Here is a 23,686-nt window from a genome sequence, read left to right on the forward strand (position 1 = left end):
AAATTTATGAATATCTCTAGTTTCTAAAAAATATTGAACCATCTTCCAGAGACTAGCCTCTGGGTATACCTTAACTGACTAATTTGTAATCAGTAAATAGGAGGAAAGGTACTGGGTAATGTGGTTCATAATCTAAGGGAAGAAAATGAGAAAATAAAAATTCCCATTAAAGAGTTGCTATCACCTCACCTCTTAATTCTCTCTACAAAACTCTTAGTAAAGTGTGCTCATGAACATCAATCTAAATTTAGACATATTTGCTAGTAAAATAAGAACAAGATCACCTAATAACAGTCCAAGAGATTTTATTGACTACAGTGCAAGCTAAAGCATGAAGAAGAAACAACCACTTAAAAACACCAAAGACCCTTACATAGCAAAGGTTAAGAAATAAATTAAGACTCCTGTTGGGCTGTGCCTGGGAGAAGGATAGGCCTCATTCACTTCGATCCTTGGGTTCTCGGTATTTCCACTGGATGTAGTCAAAGATGTCTTTCTCGCTATCCACCGGCAGGGGTTCTCCAGCAACTCCTGCAAGTAAATAGAGAAAAGAGACTTACGAACCAGTTTTGGGATTCAAGAGACATATGGGACTCACTTTCAGAAGAAAAATAAAATGGTAACAAGCCACTAAAAAAAAAGATACTGACTGCCCCCATCCTCCCACATGAGCTTGTGCTTGTCACATATGTACCAGTGCTATCCATTGTATCTACTCAGACATCCCTTGTAGCCACTATATATTATATGAAATACATACTCTAGTTATAACTCAAAATGCGGTCCTTGGACTAGCAGTAGTGGCATCACCTGGAAACTTCCTAGAAATGCAGACTCTTGGAGCCTGTTCCAAAGCCCACTGAATTAGAGCCTGCATTTAATGAGTCTCCACGTGGTTTGTATGCACATTGACCTATGAGAAGCACTGCCCTAGTCTATCAACGACAAAAGCCCTATTTTATTTCATACTTTTAGGACAAAATGACAAAAATCTTCATTTTCCTAGCAGACAATAGTAAACAACAGAATATACTGTGAAATGTTAACAAGATCCATAAAACAGAGATTCAGCAATTCTTATTCTTTAAACTTTCAAAGCATGGGGCCAAAGCTACCAGGTTGGGCCTGGCACTAAAAGCACTGATACTCGGGTTCTTCCTAAGTCTTGCAGATACATTTAAAAAAATAAAACTCTATAGATCAATAAGATTTTACTGACCATCATAGTAGAAAGGATCTAATCCATTCTGATAGGGCTAGAAATAATTCTTGCCATCACTGGGCCTTCAACTGAGGGCCTGGGAGCATGTATGGATTAAAGCCCCTTTTGTTGCCTGAGGGACTAACAATACAAAGAAAACTACAATTAATTAGCATAGGTACTTAAGAGCTTTTTAGAGAAACCAAAGTTGCTAAACCAAAATACCTTTGAAAATAACTTTCTCTCCAAATGACTGGAATTCTCTCTAATGGACACAAATACTCACCAGTGACTCCCAGGGGACGGATTGTGTATTCATTGATTGTGAAGCCCTTTTCTAGGGCATGAGTTCTCATATTCTTATTGAAAATATCACTCCCAGTGAAATAGAGAACACCACAGTAATATTGATCCTTGGGTATCAACCTAAAAAAAGATAAATATTTTACTACGCATTTCAAATTTAGCAAAACTAAGACTTAAAATCAATACAGAACAAAATGCCTATAATAAATCTATGTGGCCTAATAACCTGGACAAGAAAGTATCATTAGGGTAGACCATTCAAATTATTCCAACCTTGCAACTTAGTTTGCGTAAACTCTGCTCTACAAGAGGTGTGGAGAAATGAAAAGCAGTATCACTTCTTTACAACTAACTTTCCCCAGGCAGGAAACTACTTTTGAGCTGTGGAAGGCATCATGATGAGAAGCAAATATAGAGAAAATAAATTAGATTCTGTAGACAGTCATTATTTACATATTTTAAGGCTAAACATCGTCTATAGCCAGAACATTTGGCACTTCAGAATGAAAAGCGGTTCTAGACATTGATGTGAATTCCAAGATATACAGAGGGAGGGGGGAATAGGAGAAAAGAAGGGAAAAGTTAATAGGTCAGCAACGAGTTTTGAGTAATACCTGATATCAATTCTCCTGTGTGGATATTCCTTTTCATCATTTTTACTGGGAAGCTGGCAAACACCCTAAAATGGATATTTAAAAGAGTGCTTAAAGACGTTTTAAACTTCAGGCTTAATTTTAATCAAATGCTATTAATGTGAAGTTATTTTTGCTTTAATGGAGGCAGTTTTTGAATTCAGAGTACTTTTAACTTAGTGGCTTTTCTATGCACTATATGTTATCACTACCTTCCTATTACACTTCACGGTAATTAAAGAACTATGTGTGAAACAGCAGGCAGGGATTATAGTTATGAGGATTTGGAGTTTGTGCGATTCTAAACATCCAGCTAATAAGCAAACTATCAAACATGAAAGATAGAGACCAAGGTAAACAGGAAAAAGCAACTTGGAAGTCAGGAAGCAGAAAACAAATAACAAAACTGCTATCAGTAATATTCTCAGATAAGAGTAGATGTTCCATCCATGAAATATGTGCAGAAAAAGAACACTCAGGGAAAAGGTTTAAATCAAAATAAAATATCTGACAGCAGAAGCACAAGAGTTTGAAATTGAGGAAATCTCCCCAGAAATTAGAAGACAGAGATGAAAGATAAGAACATTTTAAAAGAAAATTAGAGGATCATTTGCTTCCTTCTGTATAGGTGGAGTTTTCATTACACTTCCACACAGTTTTCAAACAGATATTATCAAGGTCTGTTTTTTGTTTTAACTTTTCCTTTTCCAGAAAAATGGGCAAAAATTCTGGATTAGTCAGCAACCCCTAAATATGTAAAAAGAGCTATAAACATCACCAAATTTCAAAATAAAAGTTTCAAATGCCACATTCTAACAAAAATACACAAGTGACAGGCTTCTGGTCCTAAAAAGTAGTCTCATTGGTACACATGTCACTGAAAGCCATACTTTTTGCTCAACAACATAGAAATCTGAAATCCACAATGGGTATTTTCTTTAGCTGTCCTATGGCTGAAAGATTAATGAAACCCGTTTATTTTCAAAATATGAAACCTACTTTCTTAGGCATTAACAAGTTCCAACTCAAGCTTCAAATGGATCAGAGATGACTTCCATCTGGAATTACTATGAGGTATTACCTTGCGGATATGGGTGTTTGGATGCCACAGGCAATGATCTCGCCATTTGTCACATCAGTAATAGGATTTTATTTAATGGCTTTGTTCCTTTCCTCAAGGCAAATTTTATTTCCTGGACTTTTCTGAAGTGTTAATGTTAAAGAATTTCTCTGTATTGTTGTAAATTCTTTATTAGATTAGTGGATTAGTTTTGTTTGGCATTTCAATTAGGTAGCTTCATGCTAAGTGTCTGAAATAAAGCCTCTCTCATTTCCTCAGGGTGGTCAAGGTATCTTTTATTGTCCCTTGAATCCTTACTGCAGATATTTCACAGAAAATCATCCAAGGCCAAACTTGCACAAAATTCTAAAACTTGAAGGGTACTCTTCATACATAAAGCAAACAGGCATCTAAATGCAGAGGAAATTGTTTTTTTCTTCCAAATGTTATTATATTCACAGAAAGAATAGCTCAATTATCTAAAGACCATAATTTTACAAGAAGATTTGGAATAACCCTGGCTTTCCTAAGGTTTGATTACTATTAAAGGAATTTATGTTTTGAAGGTAACTTGAAAAACACACGAATGGTCATATCTTTAAAACTATTTAAGGTGCCTCGTTAGTGCAGTAGGTAGCGCTCAGTCTCATAAAACTATTTAGTCAGTGGTTATAGCAACAAGAGATTTTGAAATCAAGTGGATATAGAATGAGAATGGTTTATTCTACCTTATAAACTGAATTCACTTTGCAGCCAATTTCCTTTCAGAAACTGAGAGATCTTAACTTCTTTGGCTATTTCCGCTAATGTCCGAGCACTTAGGGTCATTGCTCCAACTCGTGCCTGGTGTGTGCTTAGGCTAAACCCCTTGCTCCAAGTCTTTCCCCAAGTCTCATCTTCTCAATGAGGCTGCCTCTGACCATACAATACTATTTAATACTGTCTTCTGCACGCCCATCTCCCCATACTCTGCTCCCCCTTTCTTTTTAAAAAATAGTACTTATTATTTTCATGTAATATACTATATAATTGACCTGTTTATTCTGTTCATTGTTAACTATCAGTCCCTTCTCACACTCCGCAAATATAAGTTCTACTTAAATTCACTGATATATCCCAACCTCCTAGAACAATGCCTGGAATGTAGTAGGTGCTTAATACATATTTGCTGAATTGACTAAATACACCTCCTTGTCCTATTGACACTCATTCTCACCATTTTGTTCTTTCACATCACATACAATAATGTCTAAACCCGCCTACTGGGATTTGGCTGCCCATGCACTTCCCAGGTAAAAGTCTTCTCTTTTTCTTGATTGAGTAGCTACTAGGATAACACAATTACACCAGTGTCAGTAACTCTATGTTCATACATACTTGGCTACCCACCTTTCCTTTTCGGGTTACACCCAGCCCATCAGCTTGTAATCTTTCCTTGTATTTTTGCTAGCTGATTACTACAGCCTCTGTTGGTTTTTCCTCTGGATCTCTCTTTGAGCATCAGCAAAAGACTGTTCAGACTGTAAAAAAATGCTTCTGCTATTGCATTGTGTAAACAACTTCCTGGCTGCTAATTCTGAAAGCAGTTGGTGCACTTCCCCCGTAGGGAGTCCCAGTGCCTTTCACAGAGACGACTATTGGAGGAGCGTTAGGCCAGAGGGGTGGCCAGAATTTGCCCAGGCATACAATGACACCCTCTTACTATGAAACAAATATCCAACTTGTCTAGCTCATATTATTTTTAAGATTTTATCTGATTGAATGTTCTTAAATGTAAAATTTATGCACATTTTGAGTGAATTAAAAAATCAACCTAAATTTAAAAAGGGTGCTCATGGAGCATATATAAACCCTATTTTAAATAAGATCTCATGTGTGTATATACTATAGGCATAGAGAAAGAGCTCAAAATCTGACAGATTCAGGAGAACAGATCATAGATTTAGTTCCCAAAGACTGACTAGAATTTTTATTTTTACCTTCCCCACAGTAAAACATTGATAAAGTGTGACCAACATAGACCATACACTTCCATAGCTCATGAAAATACCAGGCTGGATTTAAGGACGTGATTTTTTTGCATGATTACATGTATGTAACAAAAAAATTCCATTTTAACAATTTTTAAGTGTGCAGTTCTGTGGTGTTATGTATACTCACATTGTTGTGCAACTATCACCACCATCCATCTCCAGAACATTTTTCATCCTCCTCAAATGAAATTCTATACCCATAAACACTAACTCCCCACTCCCACCTCCCCCCAGTTCCTGGCAACCACCATTCTACTTGCTGAATGAGATGATATGTCAATTATATCAACCATCTTCTACTTTGAGTTAAAACTGTCAACTTTATTTATTGAGATTTGCTAATTCTAGCATGTCCACTCTTCAAAAGCACAGTCTCTTTCCTTTCAGTCATCTAACTTGTGAAAAGGAGGGGGCACAGAGAAAAGAGATCCAAATGATGTATTTAAGTGAGCAGTAGAATAAAGGAAAGCCTTTATTACCTTAGTCCTAGATTTCTATTTGCCTTCCTGTTGGATTTTACATAGGGCTATTTATTAATATGCTTATAATCCATTTGGCATTTGTCTTGAATCTTAATTCCCTAGGAAGACAGTTTTGAGAGTTCATCACGATGGGTTTCACTTTGAAAATATCTGCAAGTGTCCCCACTATAAACTCCCCTACTTATCATTCCACATAACGTGTTTCTTCCTCTGTGCATTCTATCACATACTTTGATTCCTTTTCTTTCTTTGGTGTTATAATAGATTAATACTCTTCAAATAATTCTAATCTCATTGAAGAATTCTGAGTCAGAGGATATGAAAACATTTGCTAGTTTAGGGAAAAACTTATATGTCAAAGTCATTACGGATATTTTAAAAATAGCAGAGTGTGTCTAGTGACCTATTCCAATGGCAGAGATTATTTATGAGTGGGGAATTAAAAAAAAAATTCTTTACTAACATATTCTGAGATTAGCATCCTGCTAATTCTTCTTCTCTAAGGACTCATGGATATTTAGACTGTAATATTAAGCTACAGTGAGGTCACACACCCAGAACAGTTACTGAACAATCTTTTTTTTTTAATTAAAATTTATTGGGGTGACAATGGTTAGTAAAGTTACACAGGTTTCATGTGTACAATTCTGTAATACATCATCTATATATCACAGTGTGTGCTCACCAACTAGAGTCAGTACTGAATAATCTTTAAGGTGTTTTTTTTTTCAGATGTGTTAACTCAAGTGAGTACTTACCATGAATTTTGTTTCACCTTTTGACAGAGTATCTGTAATAAAATGGACCTTTTGTAACTGCTCCACAACACGATGTAACAGCTTTGGCTGTAGAATCATAATTAGGGAATAAGAAAAAGAACAATTACTCTGTTATGGCAAGAAACATTTTTAACATGAGTTTTCTGATTATCTGTAGAGAAATGCCTAGTTGTCCTATGTTCTGAGTAGGTACATATTTCTTCTAACAGAAAATTCAACTTATCAAATGAAACTTATTTTTAGATACCACCATCTTTCACCAATATCATGATACACCCAAAAAAAACCATCATTTGAGTTTATCTGTTTCATTAAATCAAAAAGTTAACTGCTTCATCTTTAAAAGGTATATATTCCAAAATCAAACACGTTTACCTTTGTGAGGTAGTTTCATAATATAATATTTTTAATAGAAAATATTCCTTCAATGAAAACCTAAATATCATACTAAATATCTAAAATATCTATGATAGACAATAATTCTGGAAATATTTTACTAAACTTCATTTCTTTCAGACGTTAGACTGTCCTCCCAATTCCTTGTGGGAAAACATGTATCCCTTTCAACAACTTATTTTGCCTTTCACAGAATTCAATCAGTATGAAACATTTCAATTGACTTTTCATAAAGATTAAAAAAAAAAAACTTATCCTGAAAATACCAAACTATCATTTAGAAAATGATACTCACTGCTATGTAAGACTGATCCCATTGATTATAAATTCTGAGGTACCTGTTTGGTTGACTCAGAGGTAAAGCTTGGATGCGTCAGGAGAACGTCCATGTCACCGCTGGACTCTGCCCCTATGACAACAAAGAAGATGTATGGAATTCTTCAGGTAAATTTGTCTATTGGGCAAACACAGAACCAAGGTGATGACACACATAGAAGAGCCTTACTTCTTACATTCTAACTTTCTAGTTCACTGTGCTTCATATTTATAATTAGTTAAAAGATTTCAATTTTCAGTCCAACTATTCAGGTAAATTGATGAAAACAGCAGAATCCGGTATAAGAACAGTAATTGGAATTAGAAATTGCACACAATTGGTTAATTTAACATATTAAAAATGCAGCTAAGTATTTCATAATGAGTAAAAACATTTAAAAAATAGCTTTAAAATATATCTATAAATATATATACATAAAAATCTCAAATTAAACAATATGCTGTGTGTAAAGTTTAATCAGAAAATATTTCAATTCTTGTGATTGAACTTATTTAATGAATATTGGTAAAAAGTATTATTATGGTATCACGGATAAGAACACAGCACCTTATAATGACTTAGGCTTTCATTCTGATCTCCACTCTAAAACCATCTAACTTCAGGCAGATTAGATAGTTAATTAAACCTTTCTTTTACTATAACACCATGAAATTTTGTCTCCATTTAGATGGATTTTTTTCTATATCAAATGTCTTTTTTTTTCAGTATTGTACATGAAGACTATATTCTTCTAGACCTCCATTTCCTTGTGTGCAAACTACTAAAAACTACTTTGTAGGCCATTGTGCAACTAAGAACATATGTAAAAGCATCTGGAATAGTACCTGGCACACAGCTGGCATAAAATAATTCTGTGTATTGCCTCTCTTCATTTTTATTAGTATAATATATAAAAAATACACTGTTGGTCACTAAAGATCCTGCAGTGCCTCTGGATCATGATCAATACATCAATAATCTTTAACCAGATACTTAAACATAAAGAAGACTAGATTGAATTTGTGCTGATCCCAGGACACTCATGGAAATTATTTTAACAAAAATTTTTTGTTTTCTTTTCTTCTCATTTCTTTCACCATCTACCTACCACCAGAAATGTACTACTCTATCTATTTAAAAAACAAAAACAATTTGAGCAAAAAGTAAACAAGAAACAATCCGAGGGGCCATTAATCGAGGACTAGATAAACTATGGCACATCCACGTGATTGAATGTTATGCAGCTATAAAAAATAAGGAGCTTTCCATATACTGATGTGGAAAGATCTCCAGGATGTATTTTTCATGAAAAAAGTAAGGTAAACAGTTATGTGTATGTATTATATTAGGTTGGTGCAAAAGTAATTGCGGTTTTTGCAATTATTTTTAACTTTTTAAACTGCAATTACTTTTGTACCAACATAATATTACCTTTGTGAAAGAGAAGAAAGAAGGAAACCAAGAATGTACATTCACATTTACATGCAGAAACATGGAAAGAAAACATAAGAAAGTGGTTATTAATGGGATAGTAAGGAGGGAAGGAAGAGAGTCAACAGGTACAGGGTAGAAGAGAGCCTTCTCCCTGTATGTCATTTTTATATGAAAGCACGTAACCATATAACCTACTCAATAATAAAAGTAAAAATAAAATAAAAATATAGAAATCCAGAAAGGTTGTCATATCCAGAAAGGTTGTCATATTCATGCATGTGGCTTGCTGTGCATGACAGTCTATGTTTTGAAAATATAGATTCCGAGGCCCCACCCAAGGAGATTCTTATTTAGTAGGTTTGTAGCAGGGTTCAGCAATGTGTATATTTTTTTAAAACTTCCTAGGTATATCTGGTGCACAGACAGACTTGAACAACTGGTTAATTTTAGTCCTCTCATTTTGCAAATGGAAAATAGGATGTGGAGAGGCAAACAACTTAAAATCATATAGTGATACTAGCTATTAAGGAAATACAAATCAAAACCACAATGAGATACCACCTTATATCTGTTAGAATGGCTATTATCAACAAGCCAAGTAATAATAAGTGTTGGAGAGGCCGTAGAGAAAAAGAACCTTCATACACTGCTGATGGGAATGTAAAATGGTATAATCACTATGGAAAACAGTACGGAAGTTCCTCAAAAAATTAAGAATAGAATTACCATATGACCCCAGGTATCTACCCCCAAAAATCTGAAAACATTTATCCATAAAGATAAATGTACACCTATGTTCACTGTAGCATCATTCACAGTGGCTAAGAGAGGGAAACAACAAAAGTGTCCTTCGACAGATGACTAGATAAAGAAGATCTGGTACATATATACAATGGAATATTACTCAGCTATAAGAAAAGATGAAATAGTGCCATTTAGAACAACATGGATGGATCTTGAGATTATCATGCTAAGCAAAATAAGTCAGACAGAAAAAGTCAAGAACCATATGCCTTCATTCATATGTGGTATATAAAACTGAAAGCAACAAACAAGACAAACAAAGAAACAAAAACTCATAGATACAGACAATAGTTCAGTGGTTACCAGAAGGTAAAGGTGGGGAGGGGGGGTGGTAGAAGATGGTAAAGGGGGTCAAATATATGGTGATGGAAGAACTGACTCTTGGTGGTGAACATGCAGTGCAATATATAGATGATTCATTATAGAAATAATGAAACCTATATAATTTTACTAATCAAAGTCACCCCAATAAATTTAATAAAGATTAAAAAAAATCATATTGTGATATATTGGCCTGAGAATCCGGGTCTTTTGGCCCCATCCAATGTTCTTTCTACTTATCAGCAGTTATGGATTTAGTTCTTTCCTCTCCTCAACTCTAGATTCTTACAGCAGCTACGCAGATAATTTCTGGTAGCCCATCACCTACTTTCTAAGCAAAACTCCAGAGGTGGCCAGAGAAGCAGTCAGATATCTATTCTAAAATTTTTAAATAACGTTTTTCTATTTCAATTTTTTTGTTTCTTTTCTACTCCAATTTTTAAAACTAATATTTTTAAAGTTATATTACCCTTCCAAAATTTTGAGCCAGTAAGGGACCATGATTATGTGATTCTCGCTTTGCTCATATTCACATAGTAAATGGAGAGCCACAGAACCTGGTTGTTGTGAGAATTGGTTTTGAACTGGTGCTTCTGAGATATTATTGTTAGATCCATTATAGAAAACTGAGAAAATACAAAAACTAAAACAAACAAAAAAAACTACCCACAGCTTTACTAGCATCTAACCACTATTAGGATTTTAACATACCTAAAATTATTTTATAAATTTTTGTTAAAATTAGCCATTAAATTATCATTCTGTAATAAATTCAGTATGAATTTCCTCTAATTTTCCATACATGTCTCCATCTATATACAAAGAAATCTAGCTAATACTACTGGATCTAAATAAATCTATAAAGTAATACAAATTATATCTTTTTAATCCATGTTTTTCATATATATTAGGCAATTTTAACATGAAGATATGAAAAACCTAAGATTAGTAAGTATGTTACCTCGTCTGAAACTGCCACAGACTGTAGCAATGTACTCAGAATCCACTTTTTTAACTTCATTTAGTACAATATCCTAATAGAAGAAAAATTAAGTCATTATTCTAAAAATGGCTCTTCACCAAGTGAAAGTCTCAATTCTAATCAAAGAATACAATTCAGCACACTCTTACTTGCATTTGTAACATCTCTTCACGAGGAATTCTTTTCTCAAAGTCCTCAAAATATCTATAAAGACAGAATAAATAGACAAGATTTTTGTGACATTTAAATCTTCTTAAAAATTAAATTGCCTACCATAGCAAGTGTCCTTACACTAGATCATTCAAAAATCAAGATTAAAATTTATTAAGAAGACAACAGTAAAATGGGTGGGGGTGGGAGGTTTATTTTTAACTTGGATCAAAATCCTAAAGTGTCATCCTTTGTGATGTTCCAGATACTCCATTAAACTTATTTATAAACTTCACATTCATATACCAAGAGCAAATAAATATATTTAAGCTAGTACCTTTCCAAATTAGACTGCTCCCTATTGGCAAGTCAAGGGGTTATAGTTTATTGTTCTTAAATCTTGCAAAATTATCGTATTTTAAAATATGATCCTAGTAGCATCCTACATGGATGAATACAGACATTATGCTAAATGAAAGAAGCCAGTCACAAAAGACTGCATATTGTATAATTTCATTTATATGAAATGTCCAGAATACACAAATCTGTAGGCACAGAAAGTAGATTAGTGGTTGCCAGGAGCTGGAGGGAAGGGGTGGAGTGAAATGAGGAGTGATTTCCAATGGGTATGGGCTCTTTTTAGGATAACAGAAATATTCTAAAATTGACTGTAATGATGGTTGTACAACGCTGTGAATACACTAAAGCCACTGAATTGTATACTTTAAAGGGATGAACTTTATGGTGGCATATGACTTCTACTTCAATAACATTGTTATAAAAATACTATCTCAGTATGAAATAACATCTGAGAATAAAGCACCTGTCAAAACCAATTCTCACAACAACCAAGATCTTCAGAAGATTTCTATTTACTATATAAAGGCAAAGAAAGTGAGAACTATACTATCCTGGTCTCTTACTAGCTCAAAGTTTTGGAAAGGCAGTATAAGTTTAAAAATATTATGGTAAGGTATCAACAGGACTGAATCACCAACAAGACTATGTAAGACTAGAGGAGATACATGCTTACGCATGTACGTAGCTTATGCACTACATATTTTAAATAATCGATTAGAAAGGGGGTTCCAGATTATTTTGGCATACAAGATAATAGCTGATGCTGATATACAACATGCCTACTAGCTATTCCTTTACTGTTATTTAGGTATTTGAAGTTTTCTTCTTTCTTTTCTTTTTATTTAAATTTAGTGTTTCATGTTCATGTCCTACCGTCTTAGGTAGACTCTAAACTTCTTAAGGGCTACACTGAGCCTATTTCTATCCTTAGCCCATACCCAGGACAGCACTTTGTACAATGTAAGCATAAAATCAACACCCGCTGACTGACTGATGCACTCAGGCTATGTGTTTTCAGAGGAAGTTTCCTCCTAAAGTCAAGAGAATGAGGGAAATACTGAAAACAAGCAAACCAACTGGAAGGCAATAACAAAGCCTACAAATATAAGCAGATTCTTTATAGGAGTCTACAACAAATCTTAGCATTTCTGAAAACAAAATGGTTGTGTTCAGCTAACTTTTATTATGATGTATGGAAAAATGGCTATAAAAATTTTACTTTTGCATCTCAAGTTTCAAAAGAAAATTTGCGATCTTACTTCAGCCCAATTCGCTGATGATGGTTCAATTTATCTTCATTTTTTCTGAGATCTATAGAGAAGATTAAAAAAATTAAAGTGCTAATTTAAACATTTCTGGAAAAAATGCTAAATTCAGTGATCCTTTTTACAAAGAACTACCTGGAAAATATACTGAAATGACTCTGAAAAAACAATGAAAAAAAATTTCAGATATTAATAATTAGATAAAAATGACTCTTCAAATCAATGTAGTAAAACCTAGCAGTTATTTCATGATCATTTTGTTTACTAAATCAAAATTTCAATTATAGTTATATGGAATAGTAAACATACCAAGATCATATAAATTTCACTGACTATAGCAAAATGCAGCCTTATAAAAATCTATATTGCTTAATTTATGGTTAATAGCAGCAGTAGTAACCACAGCTTCTGAATGTATTATAAGTAAGTTCATTCATATTGTTCATTTGTTCATTCAATCCTTCATTCAGTTAGTATTTATTGAGTATCGATTTGCACAGGCACTGTGCTAAAAATACTATTGAAAGGAGAGGTACTCTCATTTTTTAATTTAAAAAGCTGTCATATCATAACATCATATCTTAAACCTAAAAGTGACTTAGTTCCATTTGGATGTTGCTCTTTTATTGGGCATGAGTACAGGAGTAAGCCTTGTTAAAGAAACAGCAAGGTAAGTGTGCTTCAAAAGCAATTCCTATAATCATCCTTATAAATTCTCTCTAGAAATATAAAATGGAGAAAAATAAGCAACTTTATTATACATGGAGCACTTAATATTTCTTGTAGTTGTGTGTACACAGAAAACACTAAAGTACATGAGTAAAAATGAAACAGGAATATTGAATTTGTTATATATACTCGTAGATATATCAAGTTATATATCTGTGAACCGTGAAATAATGTGATCCTTGACACTCCCAAGGATGCAACTGAATACTTTTGAGAAACAAATTTTTTACCCCTTTATTCAATATTTCACTCAGATAAACTATATATGCCACAAGCAGAAAAGCACAAACTCTGAGACGTGGTAGAGTTCATTCTCTAGCCATGTGGCTCACACATATTCTTAGTAATTACTAATTAATCATGCCTCTTAAGAGTCACTTACTATTTTTCAGTACTTAGTAGGAACCAAGCACTTTGCTAAATGCTTTACATACATTACTTCATTAAATCATATGAAGCAGAAATTATGATACCATTTTATAGATGAGAAGTGAAGTGCCACAATCATTCATTCTAATAAAGTGGTAGAGACTGGACTTAAATCCAGGTCAGTCTCTAAAACCTGTCCACCTAACCATTTGAGTTGCTTGCAAGTAGCTGAAACCACAAATATTAAACCCCAAATGCCACAGATGTACTACTATAAGGAATCCATCTATATATATATATATAATATACCCTTGAAATATATGAAGAAATAAATTATATTTAAAGGATTGTTATGTTAAGTTTAAGAAAAGTATTTCATAATTACTTAGGGTCTATTTTTATCAATTCTTTGAAAGCAAAAACTCATTTAGTAAGTATTACAAACCTCTTAAGCATCTTTCTCAATATACGTGACTTGGCTTTTAAGATGAATGTGTAGGGCATTGTTGTTTAAAATTTTATTAAAGAAACAAAGGCAATTTAAATCATCTAAAAATCCACAAATGAAATCATTGCCTTAAAACCAAAGAGCCACTTCTTACTCTTCATTTTCTTCTGAGTTACAAACATAAATATGTTTAAGATGGGAATATAAACTACTCTTTATATCTATTCTTTACTGTAGAGTTAAAAAGAAATCTTATCATTTGTATGTACTAATTGAGACAGGGTTTTTCAAGTTCTAGTTTGTTAGAGCATAAACGGTTCTTCAGGCCCATATTTAATCTGGAATAATATTGACCCGTTATACATACTCACCTTCTAATGTTTTAATTCCTTCATCTACAAACTTCCTTGCAGCAGATGGACTACAAAGAAAGAAAAGCATTATCTCAATATCAAATGAAACTTGAGATCCTTGTAACAAATAACCAATTATGCCTTCTCTTGTCAAACACAGAGTTACTATTGAGCTAAACAAGACCTGCTAAAACGTTGCATGGTTACTTTGGTAATGTTCCATTTCATTCAAAGAGAAGAATTCTTGAAGCTTCAATCTAGAAAGACTACCATGAACTTGGGCATGAAAAATATGTCTAAACAGCTAGGTGTCAATAGTGCCCACGTATTTTATTCATAAAACAAACATACAGGCACTTGAAAACTGTTCATTCATTCAGTGAAATTTACTGAAGGCCTATTATATGACAGATACTCTTGTAGGTGCTGAAAATACAGCAGGAATAAGACAAATAAGGACCCTGGTCTTACTTACATTCTAATGGCTAAAGAGAGATAATAGATATATATATATGTATAAACAAACAAGAAAATTTTAATTTATCAGGTAAATGAATTAAAATAGGGTAATATGACAGAGTGGCTGGGTCCTACTTTAGACTGGATGGTGAGGGAAGATCTCTGAGATGATATTTAAACTGAGATTGGCATGACAGAGTCTTTGTACAGAAACTGTGTGGTACAAAAACTGATACTCATGTCAAGAAGCAATGTGGCAAAGAAGAAATAGAACTAAAATGGGAGTTAAAAGACATGGGTTCTAATTCTAACTCTGCCATAGTTATCTCATTTTCTGTATTTAGTTTTCTGGCCTGGAAAAAGAGGATAATATAACAGATGCTCTTTAAAACAACTTCTAACTGACATTTTATAATGGTCTTGGGTCCCCAAGGAGTCAAGCTCATTTTCAGTGTACTAGATTTAAAAATTTAAACTATTTTAGAGAAACTTTCATCAAAATGTTGCCTAAATTTGAAAGACTGTCATATACCTAAAAAAAAAATAAGAAGTCTCATTCCATGAAGATTAGAGTTAGGTAAAGCATTACAGCCTTAATATTTCAGTTCAAAGAAGTCCTTTTTCATGCTAGTTCAAATTTCAAGATAAAGATTCCTTCATTAAAAAATGCTTGAGTGCTTGTTTCAAATTCATAAGGTACTATGCTAGGTGCTATGGAAAAAGGCTTAACAACTTAAGATAAATATCATGCTCAGAGAAGCAAAAAAGGCATAATCTGGAGGGAGTGATAAAACGTACACAGAGCAAGTGTTAGTGGAGTTTAGAGGAAGGAGAGATTATTTCTGACTGGGGAAATCAAAGTGGTTTCATGAAGGAGGTAACATTTGCTTTGGATGGGGCTTTTACAGCAGAGGCAGCATCTGGAGAACCAGCCTCAGACATGTAAGCTATGCAAGCTGCATGGGCAAAGGCACAGACATGGAAAGGAACGGGTTTTGAAGGGAAATAACATACACTTTTGTTTGGCTGACATAAATAATGAAACCAACACTACTATTGTGTCTGCTTAAAAAATAGTTCTTACCCAATGCCAGTAACTCGAGTTAGGAAATTGATGGATGAACTCGTATCATCCTGCCGAATCTTGAATGAAAACAAAAGCATAACAATAATTTAGGAATGCTTTGAGGACTCAAATGATCTTATTGGAAATACACTAGTCTGCCAAGAGACTATAAGAGTCATTTACATTTGCCTGGATAACCCATACAGAATTATTCATATATAACCTAAGTGGTTATATTATAGGTAAATAACAAAGCAACTGAAGATATCTCATCTCTAATTTATCCAAAACTTTAAAAAGACTTATTCATAAAAGACCAGAAGTGATATAGTTACTATCATCAGAGTGCAACAGAAACATAAAAATGCTTGGGAGAGTTTAAGCATAGAAATTCTAAAAGATAACATCTTAAGTCAAAGATTATAATCTCCCTTCTGAATGGTACTGAAAATAAAGAGCTAATTCTTTCATATATGCTAACAGTCTCTTAAATGCCACATAAAATAAGTGAACATTTTATAGAAATAATATTCACATTTAATTAATATTCCATTTTTAAAAATGGAATACTTAAAGCTGTAAACTCCCTTCCTCTCTTTTCCTTCTGAGTCTCATTAGAGTGAGTGACACCAGTCACCTTGCAATGGTGCTCTATGATAGTCGCCATAAAGGTAGATACTATTATCAAATAAGCAAACAAGTTACAATTTTACCTTTTCCAGTTTACGCAATTTTCCAGTTGCTAAAAACTCATCAATCTTTTCAGCAATTTTTGTTCCTACTCCAGGCTATACAGAAAATTAAAAATATAAAAGTCACATAAATATAATTCTTACTGAATCACTAAAAAGTACAAAATGAGAAATTAAAAACAAATGATTGTTACATAACCAGTTTTGAAACACAGGACACAGAAAATTGAGCCCCAGTAAATATATATTCTCCCAAAGATAAAATACCTAAATGATTGACAAAGGAGAAGCCCTAATAAAACAATTCTAAATGACTCTTGCATTTTTAAAATTAACTTTGTTTGTAGAAAAATCAGAAAATATACAGTTGCATAAAGAAAAATATTTTTTAAATCACTTGTTAATTTCATCACTCCGAAAATTAAACTATAACCTATCACTTATAGCTGCTATATATTGACTTATTTTCTGCTTATCTATAAAAGCAGAGTTACTATATATGTAGATACATACTTTTTCTTACAAAAACGGAATCATACTGTTTTGTAAAGTGCTTTTTCCAACTTAAAATACATCATGAACAAATTTCCATGTCTACAAATAAATACAATTACAGTATCTTTAATGGGTGCATAGTATATCATTGTATAAATACCATAATTTCCTTAATAAATACCCTACAGGTGAACATTTAGATAGTTTCCAATTTTTGATATTATAACAATGCTGTCATGAACTTCCTCTAGAACAGAGGTTCTCAAGCTTTTGCATACATCAGCATCAGCTGGGGAATATGTTGAAACACGGAATGCCAAATGCTACCTTAGAATTTCTGACCCAACAGGCTGCACTTCTAACAAGCAACCAGGTGATGCTGATGCTGCTGGTCTGGGTACCACACATGAAGAACTACTGCTCTAGAACTGCACTGTCCAAAATGGCAGCCACCAGCCACGTGACAATTTAAGTTTACATTAATTAAAACAAAAAATTCATTTCCTCAGTCATATTAGCTCCATTCAAGAGCTTACTAGCCAAATGTGGCTCATGGTTACTATATTGGACAGTACTGCTCTAGAATATAAGCTCTGAGAGAGCAGCGATACTGTCTTTTCAATTTTAGTCCTAGCACCTGGATGAATACCTGGCATAGAGGTGCTCAAAAGTTAGAACTAATGAATCCTTGTATACATAGAGCGCTACTGGTTTTCTTAGGATGAATTCCTCAAAGTGGAATTGCCGAGACAAAGGATATATACATTTTCCAGCATTCTGCCACATTATCCTTCAGAGAGGCTATAGATAACTAACACTTTGATCAGCAGTAAATAAGTGTCTTGTTTTTCCACATCTTTATCCATATGGCATATTATACTTGATAGTTTAATAGGCACTATATGGCATCTTGTTTTAATTTGCAATTTTGATTTTTAGCTAAGTTGAACTTTTTCATACTTATAAATGTTCAACATGCGGAACAACACGTGTGTCAATTATTTCCTACTCTCTCTTAGCCCTAAATTCACCCTTCTATATTCTTTTTGGTTTGTTTGTTTGCTGCTTTTTTTTCTTTTTTCACTCTTCTATATTCTTGATTTATTTAATATTTAATAAGTGATCCAAGACTAATGAATGCATATTCAAGTTTTGAAAATAGCAAACACCAGATAGAAATGAGTAAGATTTAGGAAGTAGAATAGATTTGAAAACAGAAACTGCTTAGGTTTCTCATTTCCTATGTCAGAAGATACATACTGACGTAAAGCAATTTAGGCCAGGCTATTTTCTATACCTAATATTAAGGAATAAAAAGCAAAATATACATTGTAGAAATTTCAGATTTCTAGAATTATTGACAAGTACTCATATACACCTGAAAATAGGTGTGTTTTAAAACAATAGTGAAAAGGAATAATGAGATTTTCATATTAAGTCCAGTCTTATGCAAAAGGAATTTGGGTACTTTTGTGTTCTTTCTGGGATCTACCATAAACTCAGATTTGGGATGAAGTGCATTAGAGCTTGACAGAAGTTTGCCTCTACTAAATGAGTAGGCTATTTGCAATCAACATAAAAAAGGAAATTCAATGGTGAAAAAAGGGGAACAGAATGGAAGCAGAAGTGGCTCCTGAGGTAAACAATAAGTCAGTTCACCAATAGAGATATTCAGAATTAAAGACTAATGTATTTATCACTTGCTTGGCTAGTCTATTTGGGGAGGATATACTGATGTTGAGAACCATTTATGGCATAAAGGATTTAAAACCTATACACCAGAGCATGACTCATATTGAGTAATAAATTCAAGACGAAGATGTGGTACATGATTAATGTGGATAATCTGTCACTCGATCTTAAGTACAAGATTTATGGTAATGTTCAGACTCTGAAAGATGAAAATATAAATAAGTTACAGTTTCCTCTCTGAAGGCTCTCATGAGAAAATTAAGAACAATCAAATATTAATACCTAAATTCTAGAGGACTTTTGTGAAACACAAATGGGTAAAGAACAACAGCAGAAGGTGATAACTAGATGGATCGGACTAATCAAAAGCCATGTCAGTTTGACATCTTTAAGGAAAAATGAATAAGATGGGGTCTTTAAGTTTAAGGAACTTAGAGACATTAGTGAGATTTAGATGAGACAGAATAATTTGATTATGAATAGGTAAACTTTCTCAGGATATTCTTAGCAATATTATTACAAACTACCAAGAGATGTGACCCTCTAGAAATTGTGACACTACTAGTATACAGGGCTTTATGGAAATTACAGAGGATAGGGCTAAATGCCATAATATACAAATGGGTTTAATCATGTGCTTATTAGTAGGTAAGATCTCTTTGGGAACACTAACTCACATAAATTCCTATACCTGGGGATCAGAAAAAGGTAGCTGGGGTCCAGACATGCTAGTGCCACTCTGTCACCATACTCTCTTCAGAACTATACTCAAGCTGAAAATGAGAGTGAGTACATGTATATACGGAGAAAGAAGAGAACAAAAATTATAATTATATATATTTAAGTTTTTTTAATCCACCTCCTCCCACAATCAAAACACTTTGAGCTTGAAATAAATATTATTCCAAGAAATCTGCTTGTGTGGGTCAAGGAGGATTCAGGGAGGTAAATTTAATTTTGTGGGAGTCCACCAAATTTGTACATGTGTGAACTCTATGATAAACCTCATTAAACTTACCAATTTCTTAGCTTCTGCTCCACTCTTTATTTTATGTGGGTACTTTGCTATCACAGATGCTGCTTTTCTACAAGAAAAAAAGAGGAAAACGAATTAGAAATCCAGCAAAGTACTAATTTTTCTTAAACCGTACACATAAAAAAGCAAATATGCCACTTAAACTTTCACCAACATAATTAATTTTCCATATTCATGTAAAACATAAAAAAACTCAGATGAGCTGACAGACCATCTACCTCTCTAATTTTTAGAAGTACATCTTGAAAATCCTCACATTTGAGGATAATATGATTTTAACTGTATATGTAAAATCAGGAAGATAGGAAACCAGTAACCTTTCCTTTCTGGGATTAAGTGGAAAAGTATCATTGGGCCTTCTTTTTAATAGCTAGTTTTTAGAAATTATCCATAACTCTCTTTCATAAAATGTGCTACTTTGTAATATTCAGACTACTACCATGTTTCCCCAAAAATAAGACCTAGCCAGACAATCAATTCTAATGCATCTTTTGGAGCAAAAATAATATAAGACCCAGTCCTATTTTACTATAAGACTGGGTATAACATAATATAATATAACATAATACCCGGTCTTATATTATATAAGTGAATATTGAATATTAATTTTTGCTCCAAAAGACGCATTAGAGCTGATTGTCTGGCTAGGTCTTATTTTCAGGGAAACACAGTAGGCTTACGGATGCCTTTTTTTTTTTTTTTAGAATTTATCTTTATTTAGCAGTTTAGTCAAGTGCTTTACAGCTATTACAACTAAGGAACAGTATGGAAGGGTATTTTTAAATTCATTGTTTAAAACTGCATTCCTCTATGTCTTTATTCCCAGTTCTTTTTTTTTCCCATTGCTTCTATTTCAGTTCCACATCAGGCAGTGACCTGAGATTCTTGCCCATCTCCATACATATTTGGCTCGGTAATCTGGTGACAGATTAGGTACACCCTGGGAGCTGACTGATGGTATCCTGTCTAATTTCAATACTAAATGTAGTTTAGCATTAATGCTGATAAAAAGCCATACTACATCTAAGTCAAAAGCATAAATATTGGATAATCTTTGAAGTCTTGGTTTTTCATTTTATTCTAGCACATATAAACCTTTAGACTTGGATTTCAACTCCTATTTTAGCACAATACTGATGATGAGTCTGGAAAGGCAGGTTGAGGTCAGTTTGTGGAGGGAATTGTTTCAGTAAAGGCAAGTCGTTCTAGATAATTGGCATAATGGGGCAAAGCCTGAAAGGGAAGACTTAGATTATGAAAAGCCTTTTGTATGTCACAATACATTGGGGCTTTATCAAGGTTAAGAGGAAATATTTAATTATTTGATATGGAAGAATAACAAGATCACATAACTATTTTGAAAAGAATAGTTTGGCCACAATCAAGAGAAATGTATATAGAGGAGGGACGGAGCATGCAGGGTGTTACCTGCTTTTCCAAACTTATTTCCCACTCAGACCATATCCCTTAAGCAAACTGAACTAATGACTTCCTAGAAAATGTTATACCCCTTCAGGACTCAATGCCTTGGAATATTTTGTTTCCTTTCTCTAAATTGTTCTTCCCCTCACTTATCCCTGGTGTGCTCCTTCAAGACTAAAACCTGTCTGAAGCCTGCTATGACTCAAATTATAGGGTTGAATAGCTCTCTGATTTCTAGATACTATAATGTGTGGATCATAGTATAATTAGTTTACATAAGAAGTCACAGGAGGTGAAAAAAAAAAAAAGAGGGCGTGTAATCATGTTTGAATTATGCTGAGTGGAAAGGGACAGAGGGAGTTTAGTTTTGAAAAGCTAGAGACAAAGGGAATATAGGCCTAAAAATCTGGAGAAAAGCCCAGTGAGATACAGATTTAGAGTCATTAACATACCAGAATACAAAGCCACCATGAATGGTAAGATTGCCAGGGAAAGTATGAAAGTGAGAGAAGAGGGCTAAGGTTGGACCTCTGGGAAATATCAACATTAAAAGGGAAGCTAAAAGAGGAGACAGAACAGAAGGTTGTGCCATCACAGAAGTCAAGGGTAAGACTTGAATGGAATGAGCTCATAGTGAATGTCATGAGAGTCCAATAAGATGAGATGTAGGTGAGAGCATTTTCAGAGGAACAGTAAGATATAAATTATACTGCAATGAGATCAGGCATGACTAGGGGTGAGGAAGTCCAGGAAAGGAACAGATTATTTAAGAGAGTTAACTGTAAAACGGAAGAAAGAAATGAGGTGCTAGCTAGAGGGAAGTTAAGAAGATTGCTTTGCTTTTGCTTTTAAGAGCTGAAGGATTTGGACATGTTTAATAGGCTAAGGATCAGAGGCAGGCAGGTGTGATAATAATGTCTAGGATAAGGCCACTGGTTAGATGAGCTGGTTGGATGGAACCCAAAAGGTGACATGATTAGCCACAGACCAACCAGATGGAGAAAGCTGATTCGTTGAACCACTTCTATTTCACAGCACAAACCTCATCCACCGTTTTTCATTACAGCTTAAAATTAAACTGTATTTTCAATTCATGTTTGATGATGAGAAAAATATGTATCAGCCCATTTTCAGCCAGAACTGGAAACTGATCAGAATTGTTCCTACAGAGCTCTGCTCAAGTTCTCCCGGAAATACTGCAGTAAGATACCACCAGAGTCAATACCCTCAGTTCTTGCTTTTTTCTCCTCTTGTAGATGGTCCCAATATCCCCGGACCCCTCAGCCCTTTTAACTGCCACACCCCCGGAACGCATGTTACCAGGAACGCGGCACCATCCCACCTGTAAGCATTGTACTTGTGGACAGCCTGGTTCACGTTCTTCTCAAAGTTTGCGAGTTCTGAAAGGCAGTAAGAGGCTCGGGTGAACAAGAACCACGAATAAACAAACGACAGCAGAGTTTCCCAGAAGGGGACGTAACAGTCTCTGAAAGGACGTGACAGACACCATCACCACCACCACCACCGCCACACGGGCCAGGCCAAAGGCAGCCCAAGCGGTGACACAAGAGTCCCCAGCAGTACTAACAATCAGCCACCGGCAACGGGGGCGGAAAGAAAATCCGCACGGAAGACTACATGCTGCGAGGGGCCGATCCCATTCACTGGACTGTCGGAACCCGAGAAAAGGTAGGGAAGGCAATGGGGTGGGAGGAAAGAAGAAAGCCAGCGGCCCCCGGCGCGGTGCTAACCTGTGAGCATGTCGGTGATGCCCCCGTTGAGAGTCTCCTGTGGCGCCTTCCGTTTGCTCATGGTGGCCTGCACCCGAGAACCTCAGAGCGCTCAGAGCCAGGGACTGGTCCCCTCTCCCAGCTTTAAAGGAAGGCAGGGACTTGGAGAGCGGGGTAGGACCAGCCCAGCCCCGGCACAGCCAGTGCAACCCGCTGAACAATGGCTGCCTCTGACAGGAGGCGCGGCGCGCGGCGCGCGGGGTGACGTCACTAGGGCCGGTGCAAGGGGCGGGGCCAGGACGGCGCTACTTCGGCTTGTGAGCATAGGGAACCGAGAGGCTGGAGGGGACCTGAAACTTGGGTTTGGCAGCAGGAAGGTGGACACCTCAGAATTACATCCCAATGGGGTTCCTTTGGAAAGATCTGGATTCTTACCCTAAGACATATATTTTCCCAGTACGTTTCTCTGAAATCCTCCCCCTACCACGGGACAAACAGGAGTCCGATTTGACTCTAAAATCAAAACTTCAAATGGTGGGTTATACGAGGTGGTAGGATGGGAGATAGAATAATGAGGACTGCTCTGTGTACATATTGTATATGCAGAATAATAGTTATTAATGCATGATGTATTTTCTATGTGACATCAGGCAATACCTGCCTTTCATACTTAC

At 34.8% G+C, this 23,686-nt stretch overlaps 1 protein-coding gene across 1 annotated transcript; it reads right to left on the reverse strand.

Moving 5' to 3' along the window:
• Positions 1-288: 288 nt before the first annotated feature.
• On the reverse strand, positions 289-23,254 carry POLB (DNA polymerase beta). Its single transcript, XM_019742127.2, has 14 exons — positions 23,034-23,254; positions 22,625-22,682; positions 19,843-19,909; positions 16,659-16,733; positions 15,964-16,022; positions 14,439-14,488; positions 12,516-12,567; positions 10,896-10,950; positions 10,726-10,798; positions 7,228-7,298; positions 6,473-6,559; positions 2,122-2,186; positions 1,488-1,627; positions 289-531 (listed from the first exon to the last, which is right to left on the reverse strand). The coding sequence occupies exons 1-14, from the start codon at positions 23,092-23,094 to the stop codon at positions 437-439; spliced, it is 1,008 nt and encodes a 335-aa protein (XP_019597686.1). The 5' UTR covers positions 23,095-23,254; the 3' UTR covers positions 289-436.
• Between the last annotated feature and the right edge of the window lie 432 nt (positions 23,255-23,686).

Source organism: Rhinolophus sinicus, linkage group LG04, assembly GCF_036562045.2.
Source record: "Rhinolophus sinicus isolate RSC01 linkage group LG04, ASM3656204v1, whole genome shotgun sequence".
Classification (NCBI taxonomy): Eukaryota; Metazoa; Chordata; class Mammalia; order Chiroptera; family Rhinolophidae; genus Rhinolophus; species Rhinolophus sinicus.